The following is a 22230-nucleotide window of genomic DNA, read 5'->3' as shown; positions in this document are numbered from 1 at the left end:
ATTCAACTACCACAACTATATTGAAAAAAAACATGTTTTTTTAATACAAGTTCCCTTGCACAGCATTATGGATCGTAATTAAATATATTGCGTGACTCGTATTTAGGGTTATCCAAAAAAGGCAGGATAAAAGTATATTTCCTTTTTTTCTATCTTTTCTTCTGTGTTCTTGTTATAGCAGAAATAAGTCTCCAGTGTGCAATACAACACATGAACCTCCCTACCAACAGCTGGCTTTAGCAGCATGAAGTATTAAGAGCCTGTGTTTATGATTGGCTCAAGGTTAATTTGTCCCTTACTGTTTAATTGAATTCATTTGACACTAGATGTAATTCCCTCTATATGCTCAGCGGTCTGACTGCCAAAAGTGTAAAATGGGAGTATACTGCTAGCAAAGCACACACACCATGTTACTATGACAACATTAAGAGTTTTAATCCACCTAAGTGTCTCCCTCCCTTGTGACATAATTTGTTTCACTCTTCTGTTAGAATAAAAATAATCTTTGTCACAAGTGTGTGTTTGCATTTGTGTATGTATGGATATTAACTGTATGCATGAATGTACTGTACGTGTAGGTGGGGCTGTGTGTAGGCCCGCCAGTAGATGAATTGTTTTGGGCTGCGACTGCGAGACAGTGGAGACACACAGCAACACAGCATACTGGCAGTCAGCATCACAATAGTCAAGTCACAATAATGTTGTGTGAGAGAGAGAGAGAGAGAGAGAGAGAGAGAGAGAGAGAGAGAGAGAGAGAGAGAGAGATCTTTATTTCAAAGCTTCTTTGTTTGGCTTACATTATACTATGATGCATAATGCACGACAGTAATCTCTAACTTTCATTTAAACACGAGACATCAGCTGCAGCACGACTGTGGGTTCTTACATGTTGCTCCTGTTTCTTATTATTTCACTTTGCTTTGGTGCATTGGACTGTATTACAAAAACACAAAATCTTGCAAATGCCCATCCACTTTGCTAGACCTTTGTGATTTGTCCCATAAAGTGGATGATGACTAACCTGCCAGCTCAGAGATGACTTGCTCAAAGTGGGGAGGACCGAGTGGAGAGCAATTTAATGTTCAGCTTCAACAACAATTTTGTTCATAGACGCATGCAGCTATGCAGTTCTGATTACTGACTGCAACTCAGTTTACACAACAATTGTATCAACCTAACTCAAAAAGAGCAACTGCACCTTCGCATCTGCTTAAAATATTTATATTCTCTAATAAACATAACAAATGTGGTAGTACTAATGTCAAATTTGTATTGATACTTTCAATTTTATTAACATATCTTGAGAACATTTTACATCTTCATGTCTGATAGTTGATCCACCATTTAATATGGCCACATATTGTAGGCCTATGTATATTGAGATTTTTTATTGGATGTGAACTCTTATTCTAATGTTTGAATAGATAGGTTTTTTTAAATGGTCTTCTGTTCTCATTTTATTGGTTACATTGTTGTGTGCTGTTATTATCAATGTTTTATATTTTATTGGTAGGCTATTCTTTTTCTTTTGTTTTATAATCTTCTTTGGTATAAGTTTACCATTATACCAGCTTTTTTTCATGATTATATGGACATGTCTGGCTACTGGGTATTTCAGTTGAGGACCCATAGACAATACATTTCATTCTAAAATAAAAGGCGATGGATCTGTTATAGCCAGGCAACAATAGGTTGTCATGTTGCACAACCTAATAATAATGATGTATGGTTCCCTGTTTAACTATACTATAGAGTCTGTACAGTGCAAGGCAATGGCTTTTTAGGTAAAACACGGTCGCAGAGCGTTGCCCTGCATAACATTATTTGACAAGATAAATCGAGGAGGATGTTGTTAAATTGAGTTCTTACTTAAAAACAGTTGGTGGCCCTTGAAGTAGTCAACTGGACACGTAGGGCCCCTCTCCTCTCCTCCTGTCAGTAAACCCACCAGCTGCAGCCATGTTGGAAAAGCTGCTCCAGCTGCACGGTGCTATCAGCTAGCGTCAGTGGACACCGACTACCGGGCACGGCGCTGTTGAGGACAAAAACAGACAGGGAGAGGGACTCATAACGGAGAGGTACAGCCACCAAGCCGGTTCTGACATCAGCGGGTCCATACATTTATATTAACGTGCTGGCTGGAAAAGGTGGCCAGTTACGAAGAGTAGGTGCGGCCGGGCTCCAGGGCTGAAGCGGGTGAGTATTGATCCTTCTGGGGGGCGGATTAAATAGGAATAGCCCACCGTTAGCTGAGCTAGCTTAGCATTAAAGGGGGTAACACACACAGACAATGGGGTTAACGCGAATGCATTACACGGGGTGTGTTTATTGGAGCTGGTATAATGCATTTGAGAACAGATCCTGGACTGAATTATATGAAATATTGGTCCAAATGACACACCGGAGTCATTTGTATTCCTAACAGACCGACAGTGGTGCAGTGGCCGAATCCACCCCTCTCTCTTTCTCTGTTTAGGTGCAAAGGTCCAAGCCTAGGAGGATTTATGTCAGAGCAACAACGCCGTGGCAAATCTGTGTTTTGATGAATAACGAGTTGCTCACAATGAGGGGTATTGTTGCAAGCAACGGTTTTTAGACAAAAGGGGGCAGCTCTTACTTAACCTGTGAGTCTCAAGTGTTAGGGTTGCTTGCTGCCTTTTCAACCACAAGATTGAACACTTTCAGCTGTGGAAGCCCGAGTGTTATATTAGGTATTCATATTTTAACCATGCACAAATGATTTCCTTTTGCATGTTTCGTTGGATTAAAGTATTATTTTAGTTGCAGTGTCAACATTTACAAAACTAAAGAGGGTGCGGAGCCTGGTGCACAGCCCTGTGGATGGGATTTGTCTGTGGATTTTTTTTTGGTTTAAGGGGTTATGGAGTCAAAGCTGCCCTTTCATGTCTCCTACAAATTTCTGTTTTCCTTGCTTTTTTCCCTCCTCTTGTTTTCTGGCTTTATGTGACTGTTGCCCCGATCACATCCCTGAATACATCCTGACCTTAGTTGCAGCAAAACTGGAGGGTCAAAACCCCAAAGCTCTCAGTTATTTTGAAGTGCTTGTGCACAGAAAACTATTGAATGCATAGCTGAGATTTGTACTCTTTTATACTTGAATACAAATCTGACAAGGCTTGAATCAGATCGCTTTGCACTTACTAAACTCAAAATGTGATTAAATTATACATATACAGTAATGGAGCGTCCAGCTATTCTTGTAAAAGAGATATGACAGCATTTGTTGTAAGTGCGTTATAGGAAAATACTGGCATTTAGAATAAGTCCCTCACTATATTCCTAATGGACAAACACTATCACTTCACAGTTTAGGTAATATTGAAAGCCTAGTTAATGTTTGCTAGATTGCATTTCCAGTCAATCCTGTGATTCATGGCTTTCCTCTCTCCGTGTACACAGTCCTGCCGTCAGATAAAAAACCTCACTTGGGCACATCATGAATTTAGTGCAATCTGTCTTGATATGTGACTTAAATGTAACTTGCTTATTATTTTGTAAATATAAACAAATATTTTAATTGTGTTTTGTAAGTAGAACTTATCATTTGAGATGAAGGAGGTATTGTTTCTGCTGTGGCTTTGTTTCTCTTTGCCTCCTCCATTACTTCCACTAATCTGAAGAGGCAGGGATGTGGAAAAAAACATTGAGGACGTTGGATCAATTTTATACACCCGCCTGTCTCCAGTCAGGAAAAGATAAAGACGAGACACAGAGTAGTGGATAAGATGGAACGCAGAGTGAGAAGAAGTGGGAAGAGGATTAGAAATAAGAGCTTAGGAGGAGGAGGAGGAGGAGGAGGCAGCAGTTTGGAAATGAAACTCAGCCCCCAGGTGTGTCAGTCCGAAACAATCAGTGGGCGGGTGTTTTCCCTCTCCTATAAGTGACAGCCAACAGTATAACTAGGAAGTGGAGAGTCAGAACAGGAACATATAGGCGTCTGTGATTTCGAGGTTCAGTCCTCTGTGTGCCGACTGCAAACATGCAGTTCTGGGATTTCCTGGGCTGCACCAATGGAGGTATGAACGTGTGTAGTCATCCTGAGGGCTGGGGAAAAGCAATGGGCTGTTATTGGACGGCTGTATGGGCGCTCTGTGCTCGACAGGTAGAGAGGGGTCTGGCAGGCTTGAGGGCTGGAAAGGAATTTGTGCTGCTCACCGCCGTGCAAGCAGTTGCATGTGAAAACCTCAAAGACAGGTAGAGTGTGGAGCACAAGCAAAGACACTGAACGCTCTGATACAGTGTCAGCCTGCTCTGTTTCACTTTGATAAACCTGGCTGTTTGCTTCTGACAGCAGGTTTGACAAATGAATAAATTGGCACGAATTGTTTATTTGTTGCGCTGAAGGTTTTGGAATATTGCTCGCTTGGCCTGCCATAGATACGGGTGTGAAATTAAATGAGTGTTGTCCATAAAGATTATTCTCACCTGCTACTTTCTATTATAAAATAGGTAAACAACTTTCACAAACCTAGAGATGGAGTACAACACCAATAACAACAACAACAACAACAACAACAACAACACTACATTAATTGCTGTTGCTCCAGCTGTTACTGTAATCATATTCCTACTGTAACACTTCAAAGCCAGTGGCACCTATGATAGTGTAATACCAAACACTGAATGTAACATCCTGCTTATCAGTGTCTGTTAGTTTACCTGTATGTAAGATAAGGATTAAATAGTAATGTGTATTGGCAAAAATCTGGTGATATATTATACTCAAAACATTGTGATTTAATGCGAAACTGTAAGCAAGGCTATACAGTATATTGCACTATGCATTCAATTTTATCACATTGTTTTGGTTCTTTTAATTCAATCATGACAGTTGAAATATAAACAATGTTTTCAAGAGTTCATACAGTTTTGCGAAACATTAAATCGCAATATCAATATTTTTCTTACATCCCTACCTATTGAATTTAGCTCCCTTTTTAAGCTTCTGTGTGAAATGGCAATTCATTATTTTACTTCACCTGAGTTCACCCGAGCAAACGAGGTCTAGATTTCAAACCTTGTGTTTTGCCCACATTTGATCTTCTCGTTGTTTACCGCACAGAGAAACTGCCTGAAGTTATTCACTCTATTCGGGCAAAGACATCTGGTCCGACCTGTAGCACGAACTGTTAAACATCAGATTTCTGTTTGTGTATAAATGCAGGTAAACAACCGCAGGCCAAAGCTATTAAATGTCACTTTTCTTTTTCACGGGGCTAAGTGAAGGACTTTAACTAACAGCTTTGTATAGGGGAGGCTGTTAGTTAACATATTAAAAAAAGCAGATGAAAATGTTGGCAATTGGCAGAGGAAGTATAAGACATAAACTAAATAGCTCTCGCTTTAGTCATCTTTTGATCAAACCCACATTAAAGCCTATGCAGTGGAATACAGATGTTCCTCTGACATTGTTCAGTCCGTATACAAAACACTCACACCCTCTCTTAATCTATAAAGCATGTCAAAGTCTGCCTTATGATCTCAGTTAATTTGTGTTGTCTTCACTTGTGGTGACTTTATTGTTGTGTATTGAATTCCAGGACAGTTACCTCCAACACCCATCCTCTGCCCCGGGCCATGTTTTCTGCTTTTGCATAAAAAGCTATAGCTAAGATACCTATTGGGTTGTGTCATATCCTCCCCTTGTAAGGAATGTCATGTTAGATCTTGACTTTATTCACACCTGGAATTCATGTTTGTTGAAGCTATGGTTGTCATTTTTTGGGACAGTAAAGCAGCAGGTTATATGTTTAGACTTGTGACGCTCCTGTTGTGTCATCAGCCTTCCCCTATTTCCATCCATAGCTCACTGTTTTGTTTAACCTCTTCCAATGGTCAGCACGCACTGTCCGGATCTGTGATTGTTAAATAACTTGTTATACACCTCAAAAAAACATATATTTGCATGGCAAAATGGAAAAATAATTAATAGAAAAATAATTGCAACATCTGATTCTTAGCCTTATTCAGCCTGGGTATCCACATGTCAGATTGTCTGGTTGATATTCATTACATTGGGCTTCATGGTAATGGAAAGTCTAACTGAGTAATGCAGAGATTATTATTGAAGAAATCTAATGTTATGATGATTATTGAAATTGTACAGTTTTCTCCATTCCATTTTAGAAGGTTCATAAAGCATAAACAACTATCTTTACTTTCTCTTTTACTTAATTAGCATTTTCTAATCTACAGCATTGCATAACATATTGGTGATTAGAACAGCAGCCAGAGGAGCAACATAACTGTCAAATATATATATGTACAGTATGTATAAACATGATCAGCACTGTATCCATTTTTATATTTGAGTAATGTTTCCACTTATGATGTTGCTTATGTGGATCAAGTGAGCTTCAAGTGAAAGTAAGAACAGACATATTAATCCACAGCGGACAGCTTTGGCTGTTAAATATTATATCATAGTTGTTTGACACTTTCTTCTTATTCTTACCACAAATAATTTTTCTATCTGACATCAGGCACTTTTACACAAGTAGCTTATATTGAGAAGGATTCATAAAAACACACAGCCAAAAACATTGGTGTCTAACAGCTAAAATCCTTTAGTCTCTGTTACTGTAATAATTCAGAGATGATTCTGTGGGACCACAGAGACATGCAGTGGTTTAGATCAAGGTTTTTGTGAATTACTGAACATTAACCTCGGTGCAGAGCACTGCACAGTGCACACTGAGGGGGAGCCATAAAACAGCTTATAAAAACGCTTGTTTTTGTTTAGAATTTGTCCTTGCATAAAACTATAAATCTGTGCATTCGGGGGGAAACGGTTCAGAATAGGAAGGCATGAAGGGGATCTGAGAGCGCATGCTGGAGTCCTGCCTGTAAAACGTGAGTTACTGTAAAGCCAAAAACATTTACTCTTCAAACAGTCACACCGAGTTGTAGTTCTCAGTATGGATATTTTTATTTAATAAATGTTGTAACTATGGTACATTGCATGAAATATTATTTTATATTATAAATGATTGACATCTTTAAAACACTAAATCTGTCTGGATTTTGTGTATTTGTTGTTAGAAAGATATTGATGACAGTGAGTGATAATGGGCTGTAACAAACAGTGTAAAGGATGTGCTTCTGAACTTTTGACATAAGTGATATGGAAAGTGTAGTAGTGAATTATGTTCAAGCATTTATATTGCCACGCAAATTGTGCATGCCGCTTCATTTGATAAGCAAATGAACCTACAGAATGGCTCCTCGGGGTTGTGTTCTGCAGCTGGCCAATGAAAGTTATTGACGCAGGTGTTTCAACAAACAACATGTGGAAAGTGATGTCTGCTCATGTCAACGCTTCATCTGTCAAACATTCAAAAATACAGATGTGAAAATGAGAACATCAGACGATTTTCTGGTATACTTCCTTATCTCTAAAGTAATCCCAGTGCTACAATAATGTTTTTATGGCTGCTTCTAACAATGACAGCTACCTCATTAAAGCTGTAGCTGCCACTGTGGTGGCTTTCTTCTTCTCTGATGTTACACTCCATTGTATTGTACTGTATTCTGTCGGGCTGATCAGCGCATGAGGCTGTCGTTGTTTTCTTGATGAGAATGGAGTTGTGCAATGCCCTTAGCGTGGTGTCAACTGTAGCGTAGCCTCTGTGGTTTATAGCCAGAGGCACGAGTGGGTGAGAGAACGCAAAGGGCTGCGAGTGTGACGGGGAAATGTGATGGAGTAGGAGGGAGAAGCTCTGTGGAGTGTTTATACAAGTGAAAAATGTTTTAAGCAGTTCCAGTGACGGATGTTTCAGTACTGTTTTAATAACTTGATCTAGTTTTGAGTCATTATTTGTGGATATGAAAGAATGGAGGTGGGTTCAAAGCCAGGTTATTTCTGGTGACATTTGAGTGCGTTCCTTCTTCTGTTAGGTATTTAAAACATTTGAAAATACACTGGCACAGTACTGGCTAAATGTGTGGGCAATTTTCAAAGGTGATAGTGCTTCAAGAATTCTATTCATTAATATATTTTTAACACCAAGAAACATTTCTATGTATGCTTAAGCCTTTTCTACTGAAAGCACTGCCAGCCCAGGCTCAAAACGTCTTAGTGTGTCAGAGCCTTAAATGTTACATTTTGGATTTTACACTCCGAGAGAGGGAGAGGGGGAATATTGCCAGAATTGGTGTTGCGTTGCTTTTGTTAATATCATCTACTTGTAGCCAACATTTTGGGCACAACTCTGCCAGGAACCAATTGGATTATGTGATTAGAGGACATTAAGAAGAACACACACACACTGAGCAGCAGTGAACCAAACCAAGTCAAATGTAAAAAACAATATGTTATATCTTTATAACCCACAATGTTTATTATTATACACGTCCTAAATTGTGTCCCAATGTTTTCATACATTCTTATCCTTACCAGATTTTAAGTTTGATTAGAACAAGTAAATAAAAAAAACGATATCAATATTTAAACTAAAAAAAAATCATTTCAGATGTTGCTTCTGTTAGACTGTTGACTCACAATGCATTGTATTAGGAACATTAAGAACATACATGTAGTATGTAAATAGTGTCCCAATTCCATACTACAGTACATCACTTAAAAAATAAAAATGCTCACCTATGAAAACAAATGATGCATGCACAAACATCTCTTCAATTTATTTGGTTGTTGCTTTTAAAGTTGCAATTTGGGGAATGCTATTCCTTTTCCAGTAAAAAATGTAAAAAATACATTCATTTATTTTACACTCTCTTCAGCACGAGTATCCTCAATACATAACATTGATAAATAGCCCGTGAAGCATATTAGTAGTATGTTATATGGAACCGCCTTTATCATGCACAATCCGACACAAAGCCTTGGCATCCTCATCAGCACCACAGTCCTGCTTTGTGTCCGTTGCTTAGTAACAGAAGAGCGTAGCTTCACAGTGTTGGACATTTCATCACATTGCTCATTTTGGTGTCCTTTTTATGTGAGCTTGTGAGTAAAAAGAGATAGGAGAGTGGAGTGGTGAGTAGAAGGTGACATGAAGGTGGTTATCCGGCATTCTGAGAGCTGAATGAGGCCACAGTGTGAAGCTGTTACAGCATGACAGGGCAGAATTATTTTTGCCAAGTCATTGTTCTCGCCTCACTCAGACTGTCTGGAATGTAGCTCATATTAAATCCTTCTGTACAGTAACTGGTTGGTCAGCACTGACATGTAAGCCAGTGATGTGCGGATTGGGATTAGAAAATGATGCCTTTCAGCTAAAATTAAACATTGTAATCGATTTGGATTCGACAGTTGGACTTTCCAAGGGATGAATGTCCTCTTTGATGTTTTGGTTGGTCGTGATTTGTCATAGACTAAATAGAAAATGTGTGAAGTATCGTTTTGATAATGTTAGTCATTTCAACTAATGGAAATGTTGTTCCTGTCAATAACTCAAATTCTCAACAATGCTCTCCTACAACTCTTTCTACACAACTTAAATAAATATATAGGATTTGAAGTAGTAAATTACGAACAGTAATCCCTTTTAATATATGAAAGTAGATTAATTGTATCTGTTCATCCAAGACAAATATGTAGCTATCAAGTGTAAGATACTTGCAATAAATGTATAAGTAGAATTTGTTGCAAGATGGTCAGGGCCAGGAAGAAACACCACACCCCCAATATTTATGGTCAGTTTGAGTTTCACTTCCAAGTCTGTGTAATAACCATGTAATTTATCTGACTAAAATCTTGTTTTCTCTTTTTCTCTGTTCCAGATATTTCCAGAATATCATACTACGCTGGTGAGCATCTATTTATTTTTGTTAAATACAGGTGAGGTATTGCTGAACGTCCTCTGAACTAACAATAGAGATTTGTGTGTGTCATGTGTATGAGTTATTGCATCAACCTTAAAATGTAAAGGTTTCCTTTGCCCACTCTTTGTTTTTTGTTTGAATTTGCTCTCTAATGTAACTTTGATATGGACAGAAATATTGTCAACTACTTAATGGGAATGACAGAATCCTTTCCGTTTGATTTTCATGGTCTAAGAGAGATCTATCCTTCTATTTCGCATTCACAAAGCATGATATTCTTTGGTATTAGTCTTGACTCACACCTAAAGAGGACTGCTAGGGTTAAATAATGTCAAGTATAGATACGATAATTACCTCTAAGCAACAGTCTCTCTTCGTTGGTGTTGCTAGGTAACCGTTGATCCTATGTTTTCAAGGAGGATGTTGTATACCTCAGAAAAGAGAACTTGTCATAAGGCGCTTTCACACCGCAGTACTTTTCCCACAAAGGTTCATGAGAACTTAGTTCATCAGAACTCTTTAGTTCTGATGAACTAAGTACAGATCGCGTTCACACCGGAATAAGTCCCTGGGGGTGTATTAGGCTAATGAAGCCGCTGACGTCACTTCTTCTTCTTCTGCTTTGGGTTTACTGGCAGGCCGCAAACAACTTCATGGCGTATACTGCCGCCCAAAATCCCCGGCCGGAAGTCCCCTGAGTTGGGGACTGGCTTCAGTAGAAGCTGCTGAGACTCCCAGCAGCTTCTACTGAAGCCTTCAGAGTAAACCGCAAGAACGCCGACGCCTCCTCATCTCCACCGCTCCCATGTGTTGCCATAAGTTAGTCTCTCTGCGTTTCTGCGCTGGGCTAATGCTAATGCTAATAATGTTAATGCAAGGATAATAAAATGGTGGCTTCACAACACTTTTTTTTAAAGTTTTACGGGGCGTGGTTTGCAATCCGCCCAGCCAATCAGAAATATAGCTCTTTTCTCACAAGAGAGCCGCATGAGAGTCCCTGCTAGAGAGCAGGGACGGTAAAGGGGGTAAAAAGGTTCTCATGAACTAATTTGAGTTCCGGCTCTTTTTGGTGTGAACGCGACATTTCGGAACTAAAGTGGGAAAAGTACTCCGGTGTGAACGCGGCTATTCCTGAAAAGGACAAACGCATATTTTACTTTTCCTGACCTTAACTTTGGCAGAACTCCAGTGGGATACGTGTTGAGGTCGAGGTTAACTGAAACTCATAATGAGATGCTGCTTTCTAACTTTGCTGTCAAAATGACAGTAGCACGCCACACAGTGTACAGGGGACCGGTTAAACTGAACATCTGTATCCCGAAACAGCCTTAGAAATACTCATTCTCAGTACTGCTGAAAGGATCACAAGCTCAGTTTCAGTGGAGAGCACACTGAACATAACATCCAGCTTCTGTATCTCTGTCATCATTTATATCATACAATCATTTTGTGTTGCATGATATGAAATATAAAGACGGAAGACAGATCAGACGGAGTTATAGCTCACAATTTGGCTGCACTCATACTGTAAGCACCATGCGGTTCAAATTCTAATGAAAACTAAGGCAAAATAACTAATGTAAAAGACATATGCAAATAAATGTATTCAAGAGTGCTGTAGTTATTTTGTCCTGGTCATTTTATATTGTCCATTTTTATGTCCTCTTTGCACTCTCAATGCAGCTGGAGACAGACTGTAGCGGCCCTTTCTACCTGTATAGAATACGCTAGTCCTGAAGGCCTGTTTTAAAGGCACAGTTTCTGAATACAGGCTTTGTGCATTTAGGTAACTTCCTAGTTTATAAGTAGCAGCTAGACCTGCTTTATAATGAGATCTCACTTAAAATGTAACCTTTAGTTAAAGATGTTTTTCTAGAGCACATACAGTATGTCTACATATTGGATGTCAGTACACTTGATTGGTCCACTTAAAACAGGGCGGGCCACTCTTTATTTCCTGACGCAAGGAGACATTGGTTTCATTTATACCTGACCAAGATCCTTTAGGAGCATGAGGTCTTAATTATTAAATAACTGAATATATGCCTATATGCTCTATATTAGTTTGTGTCATGAATACATCACAACATGTTAGTTGTCAGTGGTTTTCCACTGGAAGCTTAGCTACAAAGCATGCCCATTCATCTCGTGCTCTGGCAGTGGCACATCAGAGGAATAGAATGTCAGTGCTTTATTGCCATTGAAGAGATGGCATGCTGCAGGAGAGCCGATGCAATATGTTTGTAGAGGAGGAGAGACAACAGAGAGGCAGGACAGAGGGCAGCAGAGACCTGCCCACGGATAATACAAACAGAGGAGAAAGGGGAAGTGTTATTATGGGTCATACAGTGGAATGTATGTTTTCAGTGGCTAAACATTAATCCTGGTAAAAGTGTGTGTGTGTGTGTGTGTGTGTGTGTGTGTGTGTGTGTGTGTGTGTGTGTGTGTGTGTGTGTGTGTGTGTGTGTGTGTGTGTGTGTGTGTGTGTGTGTGTGTGTGTGTGTGTGTGTGTGTGTGTGTGTGTGTGTGTGTGTGTGTGTGTGTGTGTGTGTGTGTGTGTGTGTGTGTGTTTTGTGTTCATGCGGCTGTTTATTAAAGTTGGAGTGTTGATCAGCAGTGGTGTCCTATTAGCGTATTTATAAGTCCTGTCCACTCGCCTTGCCTACTTTCCACAGCATTAAATGTCAATTAGAATATGTTAGCCTCTAGTCTCCTTCTCTGCCCCACACACACACACACACACACACACACACACACACACACACACACACACACACACACACACACACACACACACACACACACACACACACACACACACACACACACACACACACCCACCCACCCACCCTTGCTGCTTCTGCCTGTGAGCTAGCGGTGCAGCTTTTTCGCAGCGTGGTCACAGCAGCGTATACCGAAAACACAGCAGAGAGGAAGCACTTGGTACACACTCACTTTTTGATTTTGCGCACACACTTCTTCTGCTTTTTACAGACTTTCAACAATAACACATGCATGCAGTCGTCTACCAGCTTAGTCACATGCACACACACTCTTGTATACGTACAGCCTCTCTCTGGCTTTCACACACAACTCTCTCACTGTATAGCCTCTTTGGTGCACTTATTGCGACTGCTCAAGGTTTGCGCTGGATGTACTGTGTGTGTGTGTGTGTGTGTGTGTGTGTGTGTGTGTATTAGCTGCGGCTATGTGTGTGTGCGAGAGAGAGAGATCGGGATGTTGTGATCCAGTTCCCCTTTCCGCTGCTCCAGATGAAAGCCTTCGGAAGCCAGACTGAGCTACACACGGCTGAATGACTTTCGAAACGGATTTACTGCATCAATTTTTCTCCTCAAACCAAATCCTGCAACGTTTTTTCCTCCACATAGTCGTTCTCCCTTCTTGCCTGGCTTTGCATCACAGCCTTTTTGGATCTTTACTTTTTATTTTTGTCTCTGTCCCTTTATGTCTCTCTCTGACATCAGACACCTGCTCTGACCTGGTTAACTCCTGCAGGCTCAGAGCATTGTGAGAAAGCTTTGGAGGATGCGAGGCTCAGCTTCTCCCTGGGGTTTCTCCACTTTCTCTTTTTATCCGGTTACCTTTATTTCTCCTTTTTCTTCTTGATCTTTCTGTTCTTTTTCAACTCTTCTTTTAGCCTCTATCTTGTATTTCGTCATCCGTTTCCTCGTGCTTTCCTTTCTCCCTCCTGCGTCGGTCACTCTACCTACCTCTCCCTCACTTTGCTCCATTGCTCTACGCCCCTCTTTGCCCTACATTTGTATCTCTTTTATTCTCTGGTGCAAGTTTCTCTTTTCTTCTTACCATCTTCTTTGGACCACATTTTGGATTAACAGAACAAAACAACAACCTTTCTTGGAAAATTATACTTTGATGTCATTACACAAAGTATTAGTTTGTCGGCAGTGTTTTGTAACCTGGATTTCTGACATACAATGCCGTACCATGTGACTTAAGATGTATGGCTGCAGGGAGGCCTCCTTCTTTGATTTTCACATCAACGGGCTGATTAATTGGATCAAAAGCTCCGCAACGAAGACCAGAATTTGATATTTTCTGAGGATTTATTGGACTGCAGGAGAGTCTAATTGGTAGAGAAATTCTCCCCCGGCTACAGAGAGCATGAATGTCTGTTTTGGGAAGCTTTTCTGCTGAAGCTTCCTCGAGCAACTTACTGAACCTTCTCCTCCCATCAGGGCTCTATCTCCTTGGAGTGAAGAAGGGAACAAAAGAACTTCCTAACAGAAATCAGTACATATCAAATTGCACAATGGTTTAGGTATTTTGCCAGGTTAAAGGTCATGACATGCATTGGACAGATTGATTACTAATACCTGGACGCAGAGCCACTTCCTCCAGTCCTGATGTAATACGATGTTTCAGCAAGCTTTCGGAGAGAGTGACAGGAAGTCTTGTGATCACGATCTTGGATTGCAGAACCAGATACTGCACTTCCAGCTTTATCATCAGGCATTGGTTTGTCTTTTATTGCAGACGAAGATTTGACTTGGCTGTTTTGGATGGATTCTCTGGATGTGAGAAGCTGAGTAATATCTCTTTATCAAGTGGACTTGGACCCTGGTGATTGCATGTAGTTGCTGCTCAAGCATAGAGAGTTACGGACTGGTATATTCTCTACCTCCTGTGGGGATACTTGCTGAGTCATCAGATTTGACAGTACAAAGGATATTTGACATCCTCTGTTTCCTCTTACTGGGCTCTTTTCTTCTCTAGAGTTACCTCGAGCCCCGGGACTCTGGCTTTGATTGATTTTTTCTCTATTGAGTTTCCTGTGGCTATCTTCTGAGGCGGCGGCTAAAAGTTGCACACTGGATGATATCACCCCTCCAACAAATGACAGCCCAGTTACCAGCACAGCAGGACACCATTTCTAACTTTTTGGGGGATATTTTAGGATCCCATTTTTTGTTTTTCCTCACGTTATTCAACATTTCATAAAAGGACATTTTTATAATAACATAAAGCCAGGTTAGGAGCCCGTCCTAGTCCCTGGCTCTATGCTGTTTTCGGAGCCCGACAGGTTTGTCTGGGCCGTGTGGCCGGACCTTAAACAGCCCCGCCTACAAAACAAATGGAGAAAAGCGGCTGCATCCCTCTCTGCTGGAGCAAGGGGGCCTGCATCTACGCACAGCACCCCTTGCCAAGTATGTACGAATATCCTAAGAGTATCAATCAACACATCATATTATGTAACGACAAATACAATATGCAGTTAGATATGTGCTTCTGAATAGAATTGAATCCTTTTGATTAAATACTACGAAGTATAAGATCCATATCATGTTTATGAAATAGAAAATATTCCTTTACCTTCCTCTTTCTTTGTATCATTATTTGCAATTAAATCGAAAAGTCATCCTTGTGACTTCTCAATCTTGTTTACCCTCGCTCACTCTACTTGGTAGCATTTCCTTATTCTGCTAAACATACTATGTATTGTCAGGCTGGCAGTATTTCATTTTACTGAGTATGCTCTATGGTTTCTAAATCAGACAGATGTGGGCGCTTCCTCACCCTGGGCTTTTAGAGGAGTTTTGATCGCAACATTATGAAAATGCTTTAAAAGACACTGTCCACTGTCTATCATCATTTATGAAAGATGAGGTCAGGTTAGGGTCATTAATACAAACTCATTAATAATGATTTTTGGGCTTGACTTCTTAAACTCTTTTTAACCAAAGGAGAATTAACAAAAGCACAGTGAAGAGCTGCATGACCTGCTGTCAGTCACAAGAATATACTTTTTATTTCCAAAGCCAGCCCATGAAGCGATGCAAAAACACTGCAAACTGTCCAATGATTGAGTGACTTGTTCATCAATGTAGCTTTTTTTTTATTCACAGCACTTGATAATATGCGTGGTGAACATGAAATGTACTGAACTTTATCGCAAGAATCAATATTTGTTCGCTTTGGTTCAAGCCCAGTTCAACCCTACTGAACTGCTGTTGCTTTTCATCGGCCTGGGCTACAGTCGTACTAAAGAGGTTGGTGAAAGGGGACATGTTGGTTATAAGTTACCCTGGCAGCTCTGATTTCACTGGAACAGCGCAGAACACACACATGCGTACACCAACACACACTCTTTGTGCTAGTCCTTTGGGGCTCATAATGGAAAAGCATTGTGTTTATATGGCTGAGACAGTCACATATTTATACAGATGTTTAGACTTTTTCTTCCCCGTCCCCTGGTATAGGTAATGCGCATCGTTTGCAGAAGAGGGAAGAGAGAGTGTAGCAGTGTGGGGGGAGGGCAGAGGAAATAGTTGGAGGATGAGAGAAAGATAAGAGGGAGGAAGGAAGAAAGATGGTTCAATACCACAGGAGGATCAAATGGAGACGGAAAGCGGGAACTAAAAGGTCTATGAGCATTTGAGATGAGTGACTGGAGCCGATTAAGAGAGGGGAGGGAAAAGGGAGATGCAGATGAAGGGGGTAAAGGATGGAGAAAGAAGTATACAGGAGGTTTAGCATATGAGGTGGGGTAAAAATAAGCAGAAGACAAAGGCTTTTCAAAAAATAAAGATGGTGATGAATTTTGAAAGATTAGCAACAAAGGAAAATAGCAAGGGAATGGGATGACAGGGAAAAGACAGAGAGGAATAGGCTCCCCTAGGATTGTGCTAACCCCAGTAACCCAGATACCAGTTAGACTAGGAGATAAACCGTCCTTCTGCTGCTGCTGCTGCTGCTGCTGCTGCTGCTGCTACGGGACAGAGCTCAACTCCAGCCTTCTGTGGTTTCACAGGCTAACTGTCAGTAACCAGAGCCCCGCTGAGAAAGGGGGATGTGGGCCTGGCAGCCGCCTGCTCCCCTGCTTGCTGCCTGCATGGCCTAGTTGATTTGATTCCTCACTTGTTCTGTGTGTGAGGCCATGCAAGTGAGGATTTAGTCATTTGAGAGAAATTGGTGCAGTGAGATATGGCTTCATTTGTCCCGTGCTGCTGTGTAGTGTGCCTATTTCAAAACAGTATTGTATGTGCTATGAGATCCATATTTTGTATTGCCCCAAAACTGACAGGTAACTAATGGAAAGCATTTTGTTATATATATATACTGTTGATGGTCTATGCATGTTACTTGTTTGTTGTGATGGCTTAATGCACACTAATGCAGTGCTTAAAAGGGGCCATCTTTAAAACACGTCCAGGTGTCAGACCTTTACATAATGGATAATGTAAGAAATTGATACTTTGGCTGTATGTTCACCCATTCAGTAACATATATTCAATACTTTTTTTAGATTTTTTTTGCAGACCGACAAACAAAATATAACATTTTCCCAATTTGCATGCATTCAGTCACACTGGTTAGTAGCTGCAGTGTTTAGGGCCGATGTTACTACAACCTCTTTTGATGGATGGTACTAAAACACGGGGGAACAGACTCCGAATGTCAGTATGCTTTTCTAATAGGATTTCATCCAGCTAGTATTTAGGTTAAGGTTACGTGTGTGTGATTTTGCGTCACTATTGTGTTATGTCTCAGTGTATGCAGTGGGGTGTTACAACTATTTAGTGCTTAAGATCTAATCTGATTACGCACCGACTGAGTGGGCAGTAGCAGATGGCTGACCATGGTTTGTGACTTTTTAGCTACTCTGGTGACACTGCTGCTATTTAAAAACTAGTTGCAGTCAAAATATTGTCATCAATACATTTTTTAGTGTGGCCCTTGGAGACTAAGCACTACGGCTGGGTTTTGAACTAAGAGAGCTGCTGTTATAACAACCCAACATTCATAGGGCTTGTTTTCATATATATGTATCATTAACATGCAACAGTAGAGCAAGCATTGGTGAACTGCATTTAAAGGACATTATGTATAGTGTAAATGCTAATTTGTTCTCAGACAGTAACTGAAATGACATGAAAATGGTACTTGATCAACATCAGAATATGATCTAATGTACAGGGGTAATGTGAGTTGAAGTTCACAAAGTTTTTTCTAATTTGAAGCATTCCCAACAACCTGTCCCTTACTGTTTAAAAAGCTTAACATACTGTATCTGTAGCAATTAAAAAAAGAGTGACCTCACTGATTTTCACTGCAAAACCCTGTTTATATGTTCATGATTGTGCAAAGAGACAGTCTATTTCCAACTATTCCTTTAAATGTTATCATCATTTTTCATCCCAGGCTGATCTGTAGTCATTAGCATGGCGCCTGGTATTGTTACACTGAGATGATATGTTGGTTTTTGCAATGGGATTAGAGCAGCAGTGCACTGGGGATCGTAACAAACCACCTAATAATCCTGTAGTATCATAGCCACAGTGGTATCATTATAATTGGATGGTGACAGTAAGACTGTGAGAGTGACATGTGTTTTCTGATCTTCACTAATCATTTGTGTTAAAGCCTTGATGGTTAATAATGAAGAAAAGTAATGATACATAGGTTAGATTTCTCCATTTTAAACCTATATATATTCATTCATTTATTTACAGTTGTGTGGATATGTAAAATAATGCTTGAAAAACCAAATGGCTATGAACAGCCGAAGTGGCGGCAGAGAGTCTAAGTTTAAGGAAACAACCTTCTGCACAGTTTCACACACACATTATTGATACAGCACATTTTTCCGAGAGAGTGCTGAGTCAAGTTATCAGATGCATAATGTCCTCCTTTACACTTCTGATGCAGTGATTGTAAACACACACACACACACACACACACACACACACACACACACACACACACACACACACACACACACACACACACACACACACACACACACACACACAGTGTTACTTTGAAGAGGCAACTGTAGGTCAAGCTGTCAAAAGTGCTGAACAAACTATCCCAGGAACCTTTTTCAGTCCTTGCTTCTTTCTCCCTTTGTTCTCAGTGTGAAGTGATCTGACCGTGACCTGAACACAACCCGGAAAAATGCTGAATGAAGTCATTTGTTGTTAACGGCAATGATTTTTGGGCTTGTTTCAGACGGAAACAACCACGGTCGACAGTAATAATAACTGGAAACACATGTTTGTCAGCTGGATTCATTATCCCAGAATTAGTGGATAAAAGTAATCAAATGTAAATAAGCAGATCTTTCAACCCTGAATAACCCTATTTAGTTGTAAATTACAACCCCGTTATTGGAGATGAGCCATGAAATTAGTCACTCGATGGGATTTGATTTACTTGTGTCTCTTTTGTCACCACATTATGGAGCCAGGGCTCACAGTCAGCTGAAAGTCACTGTGGTGATGATGACTCAACAAAGCCTGCAGGGAAACCCAGGAAGTGACAGTATGATATGGGAAGCAGCAGAGTGTGTGTCTCCACCAAGAATAAGATGTGTGAAGATGAACCTACAGTAGAAACAACTGTTGCAAGAGGCAACGGGAAAGAAAAAGTCTGAGATAAAACTGAATTTATTTTTAAAATAGTCCATTTCACTTTAGAATTATCCAGTGTCTGTATATAATCAAAATATGGGAAAAAGGTGTGCTGTTACTAAGAATTCTAAGGGTTTAATTGTTTAACTCCTTTTTTCTATTAAGCTTCTTGTGGTTTTATGTGTTTATCTTTCTATCATTATTAAGAATAATATAGTAAAGGTGCATCCTGCTTTGTTTTGTTCTTTTTCTTTATTTCAGGTGTATTAAGCTCTGTTTTCTCAGTTTATTTGGAGGGACTGTATAGTTTTAATTGTTGCAGTTGTGGGGGATCTATAGTGCTGGGTTGTTAGATGTACAGTTGAGGCCTAAATTATTTGCCCCCCAGGAGTTATGGTACATTTTCCTAAAATTCTTCCCAATGTTTCTAGCATTGATAAAACTTGATATAATCAAACATTCACCAGTGCTATTTAGTAGCTTTTGGTATATTTTGGAAAATAAAATAAGTTTTTAGGCTTGCTTTATATCAAATATAGTGAAAAATGGGTTGGTCAAAAAATATTAGCCCCCAGGCCATTAATAGTCAATAGTGTACCCTTTCTGAGCCACAACTGACAACAACCTCTTAGAGTACCGTAATTTTCGGACTATAAGCCGCGCCTTTTTCCCTATTTTTCGACGCTGCAGTTTATATAAAGGTGCGGCTAATCTATGGATTTTTACAGCTAACGGCCAACACCTTTAACTCTATGGGCTCTATGGCCGGTCCGCGGACCCCCACCTTTAAGCGGCGGGTTCCAGCAGGAAAAGCTGGAGGCCGGAAAAGAGTGAGACAGGTAGCGCGCAAAAGTAAAAGTGGAACCGAGAGTGGTATGCCGCTGCTGCGGCTTATATTCAGGTGCGCCTTATAGTCCGAAAATTACGGTAGTTCTTTACTAGGTTGGCACAGGTCTCTTGAGGGATTTTGGCCCATTCTTCCATTGCAAATGGTTCCAGCTGGTCCAAATTGCGTGGTTTCCGAGCATGGACATTCACTTTGAGCACCCGCCACAGATTCTCAATAGGATTAAGATCTGGGCTATGTGCGGGCCACTCCAGCACCTTGGTTTTGGTATCCTTTAGGAACTGTTTGAACCAAGTTTGATGTGTGCTTTAGGTCGTTGTCTTGTTGGAAGACCCAGCGACGACCTAAGTGAAGGCTAAGAGCAGATTTTTTCATATTATCCCTCAAAATGTCAACATAATTTTTATTTGTCATGATGCCTTGCACCCAAACAAGGCTCCCTGTGCCTGTGGCTGCAAAACAGCCCCACAGCATGATGTGTTCTTAGGGTTGAAGGCCTCTCCCTTTCTTCGCCAAACATCAGCAACATCCATGTGCCGAAACAGTTCCAGTTTAGTCTCATCAGACCAAAGCACAGACTTCCAAAACTCATCTTTACCTTTCAAATGTTCACGGGCAAACCTCAGTCTGGCTCTGATGTGCCGCTCTTTGAGTAAAGGGGTTCTTCTGGGACGATGGCCCTGAAGCCCACCACGATGAAGAGCCCTCACAACTGTGTTCCTTGAAACATCAACTCCAGAAGAGGCCAGGTCAGCAACAATCATCTTGGCAGATGTCTGGGGATTCTTGCTGACATCTCGGACTATTTTCCTCTCCAGAGTTCTTGAAATCTTGCGCTTTCGACCACGCCCAGGTCTGTTTCTTACAGAATTTGTCTCCTTGTACTTCGCAATGATGCAACGTACAGCAGTTCTTGACACTGTGAAGCGCTTGGCAGTATAGCCTTCCCCCTTATCACAAGCCTCCACTGTCTTCTTTCTGAGCTCGAGACTGATTTCCTTTGTCTTTGGCATGGTGAGTAGGAGTTGTAGTATAGTCCCTCTCAATAAGGTATCAGAGTGCCTGTTTCTTGGAGTCCTTTTATGCTGATTGAATGCTCAGGTGTGGCTTGACAGCTGATTGGTTGATTAGGTGTGGTTTGAAAGCAAAGATTCACATTTTTCTCTATATTTGGTATAAAGCAAGCCTAAAAACGTATTTTATTTCCCAAAAAGTACCAAAAGCTACTAAATAGCACTGGTGAATGTTTGATTATATCAATTTTGATCAATGCTGGAAACATTGGGAAGAATTTTAGGAAAATGTTCCATAACTCCTGGGGGGCTAATAATTTAGGCCTCAACTGTATGTTTGCTGGGGCTGTTGTGTTTTTATGTATGGACCGAAGAAGAATAGGTGCTGCAATATTTGCCAAATAAACAACTACAGCCATTGAACAAACGTATTTCCAGAAAAATGTACTAATCCTCCTTCAGCAAACCTTATTGTGTCTGGCCATATTTTTATAAACCATCAGATTATAAACTCTAGCCTAGCAGCCATGCAACTCATTGAGAACAGTATAAATCCAGAGATTGTCGTATGGCTGTCGGCCATTTGCACTCTGCGCTGAATGTAGTTCTGAATGACCAGTCCACTGACAGACTGGTTTACTGACTGGTCTTTGAGTGGCTTGCTGTTAAACTCACTGCTTTACAAGACTGGCAGCCTGGTTGATTTAGCAGAAGCTTTTTCAGTCTGACACTGGGGATTTATTTATTTAAACCAATCTGATTTATGTTGAGCTGTGAATCCATTAGGTTCTTCTAAAAAGCCCTTGTGTCTGTGTTTTGCTGGTTTGTATCGACTCTTCCCTGACTGAATGACTGACTGGTAGGTAGCCTCTCCTTTTACAGTTATTTGTTGATGTGTGATTACAGTCCTATTATCATGTCTCAACCTTGGATTTGTTTTTGAGTGAGTGTAGATTTGCGCAAGTTCTCTTTCATATCTTTATGACTATTAATGTAGCCTGATCTATGTCATAACAGATATGCAGTCCGAATGACAGACTGGTGGTGAATGAGAGGTTGTGAATGTTTTACTGTCAGCTATTCCTTCAGCAATGTGTTCCAAGGGTTTAGTTAAGGACGTTTTCTTTATGTAAATGTTCTTAACCAGTTGGTTTTTATTGTCCTTGACTGAGTT

The 22230-nt window shown here is 40.4% G+C and overlaps 1 protein-coding gene across 14 annotated transcripts in view; it reads left to right on the top strand.

Annotated features, from left to right (window-relative positions):
- The first annotated feature begins 1872 nt into the window (after positions 1–1872).
- The window catches only part of LOC307046202 (focal adhesion kinase 1-like), a 68543-nt gene continuing 48185 nt past the window's right edge, over positions 1873–22230 (top strand). For 3 of the 14 annotated variants that reach the window (XM_079692451.1, XM_079692449.1, XM_079692448.1), the window contains exon 1: positions 13093–14990. In XM_079692451.1, coding sequence (XP_079548577.1) covers positions 14918–14990 — 73 coding nt within the window. In that variant the 5' untranslated portion in view covers positions 13093–14917. Of the gene's footprint in view, positions 2197–9762; positions 9821–13077; positions 14991–22230 lie in introns of those variants that run through there. The other 11 variants (XM_079692459.1, XM_079692456.1, XM_079692453.1 and 8 more) reach the window with 9 other exon arrangements.

Source organism: Notothenia rossii, assembly GCF_949606895.1.
Source record: "Notothenia rossii genome assembly, chromosome: 7".
Classification (NCBI taxonomy): Eukaryota; Metazoa; Chordata; class Actinopteri; order Perciformes; family Nototheniidae; genus Notothenia; species Notothenia rossii.
Note: the sequence above shows the minus strand (reverse complement) of the source record. Positions and strands in the feature narration are given on the sequence as shown.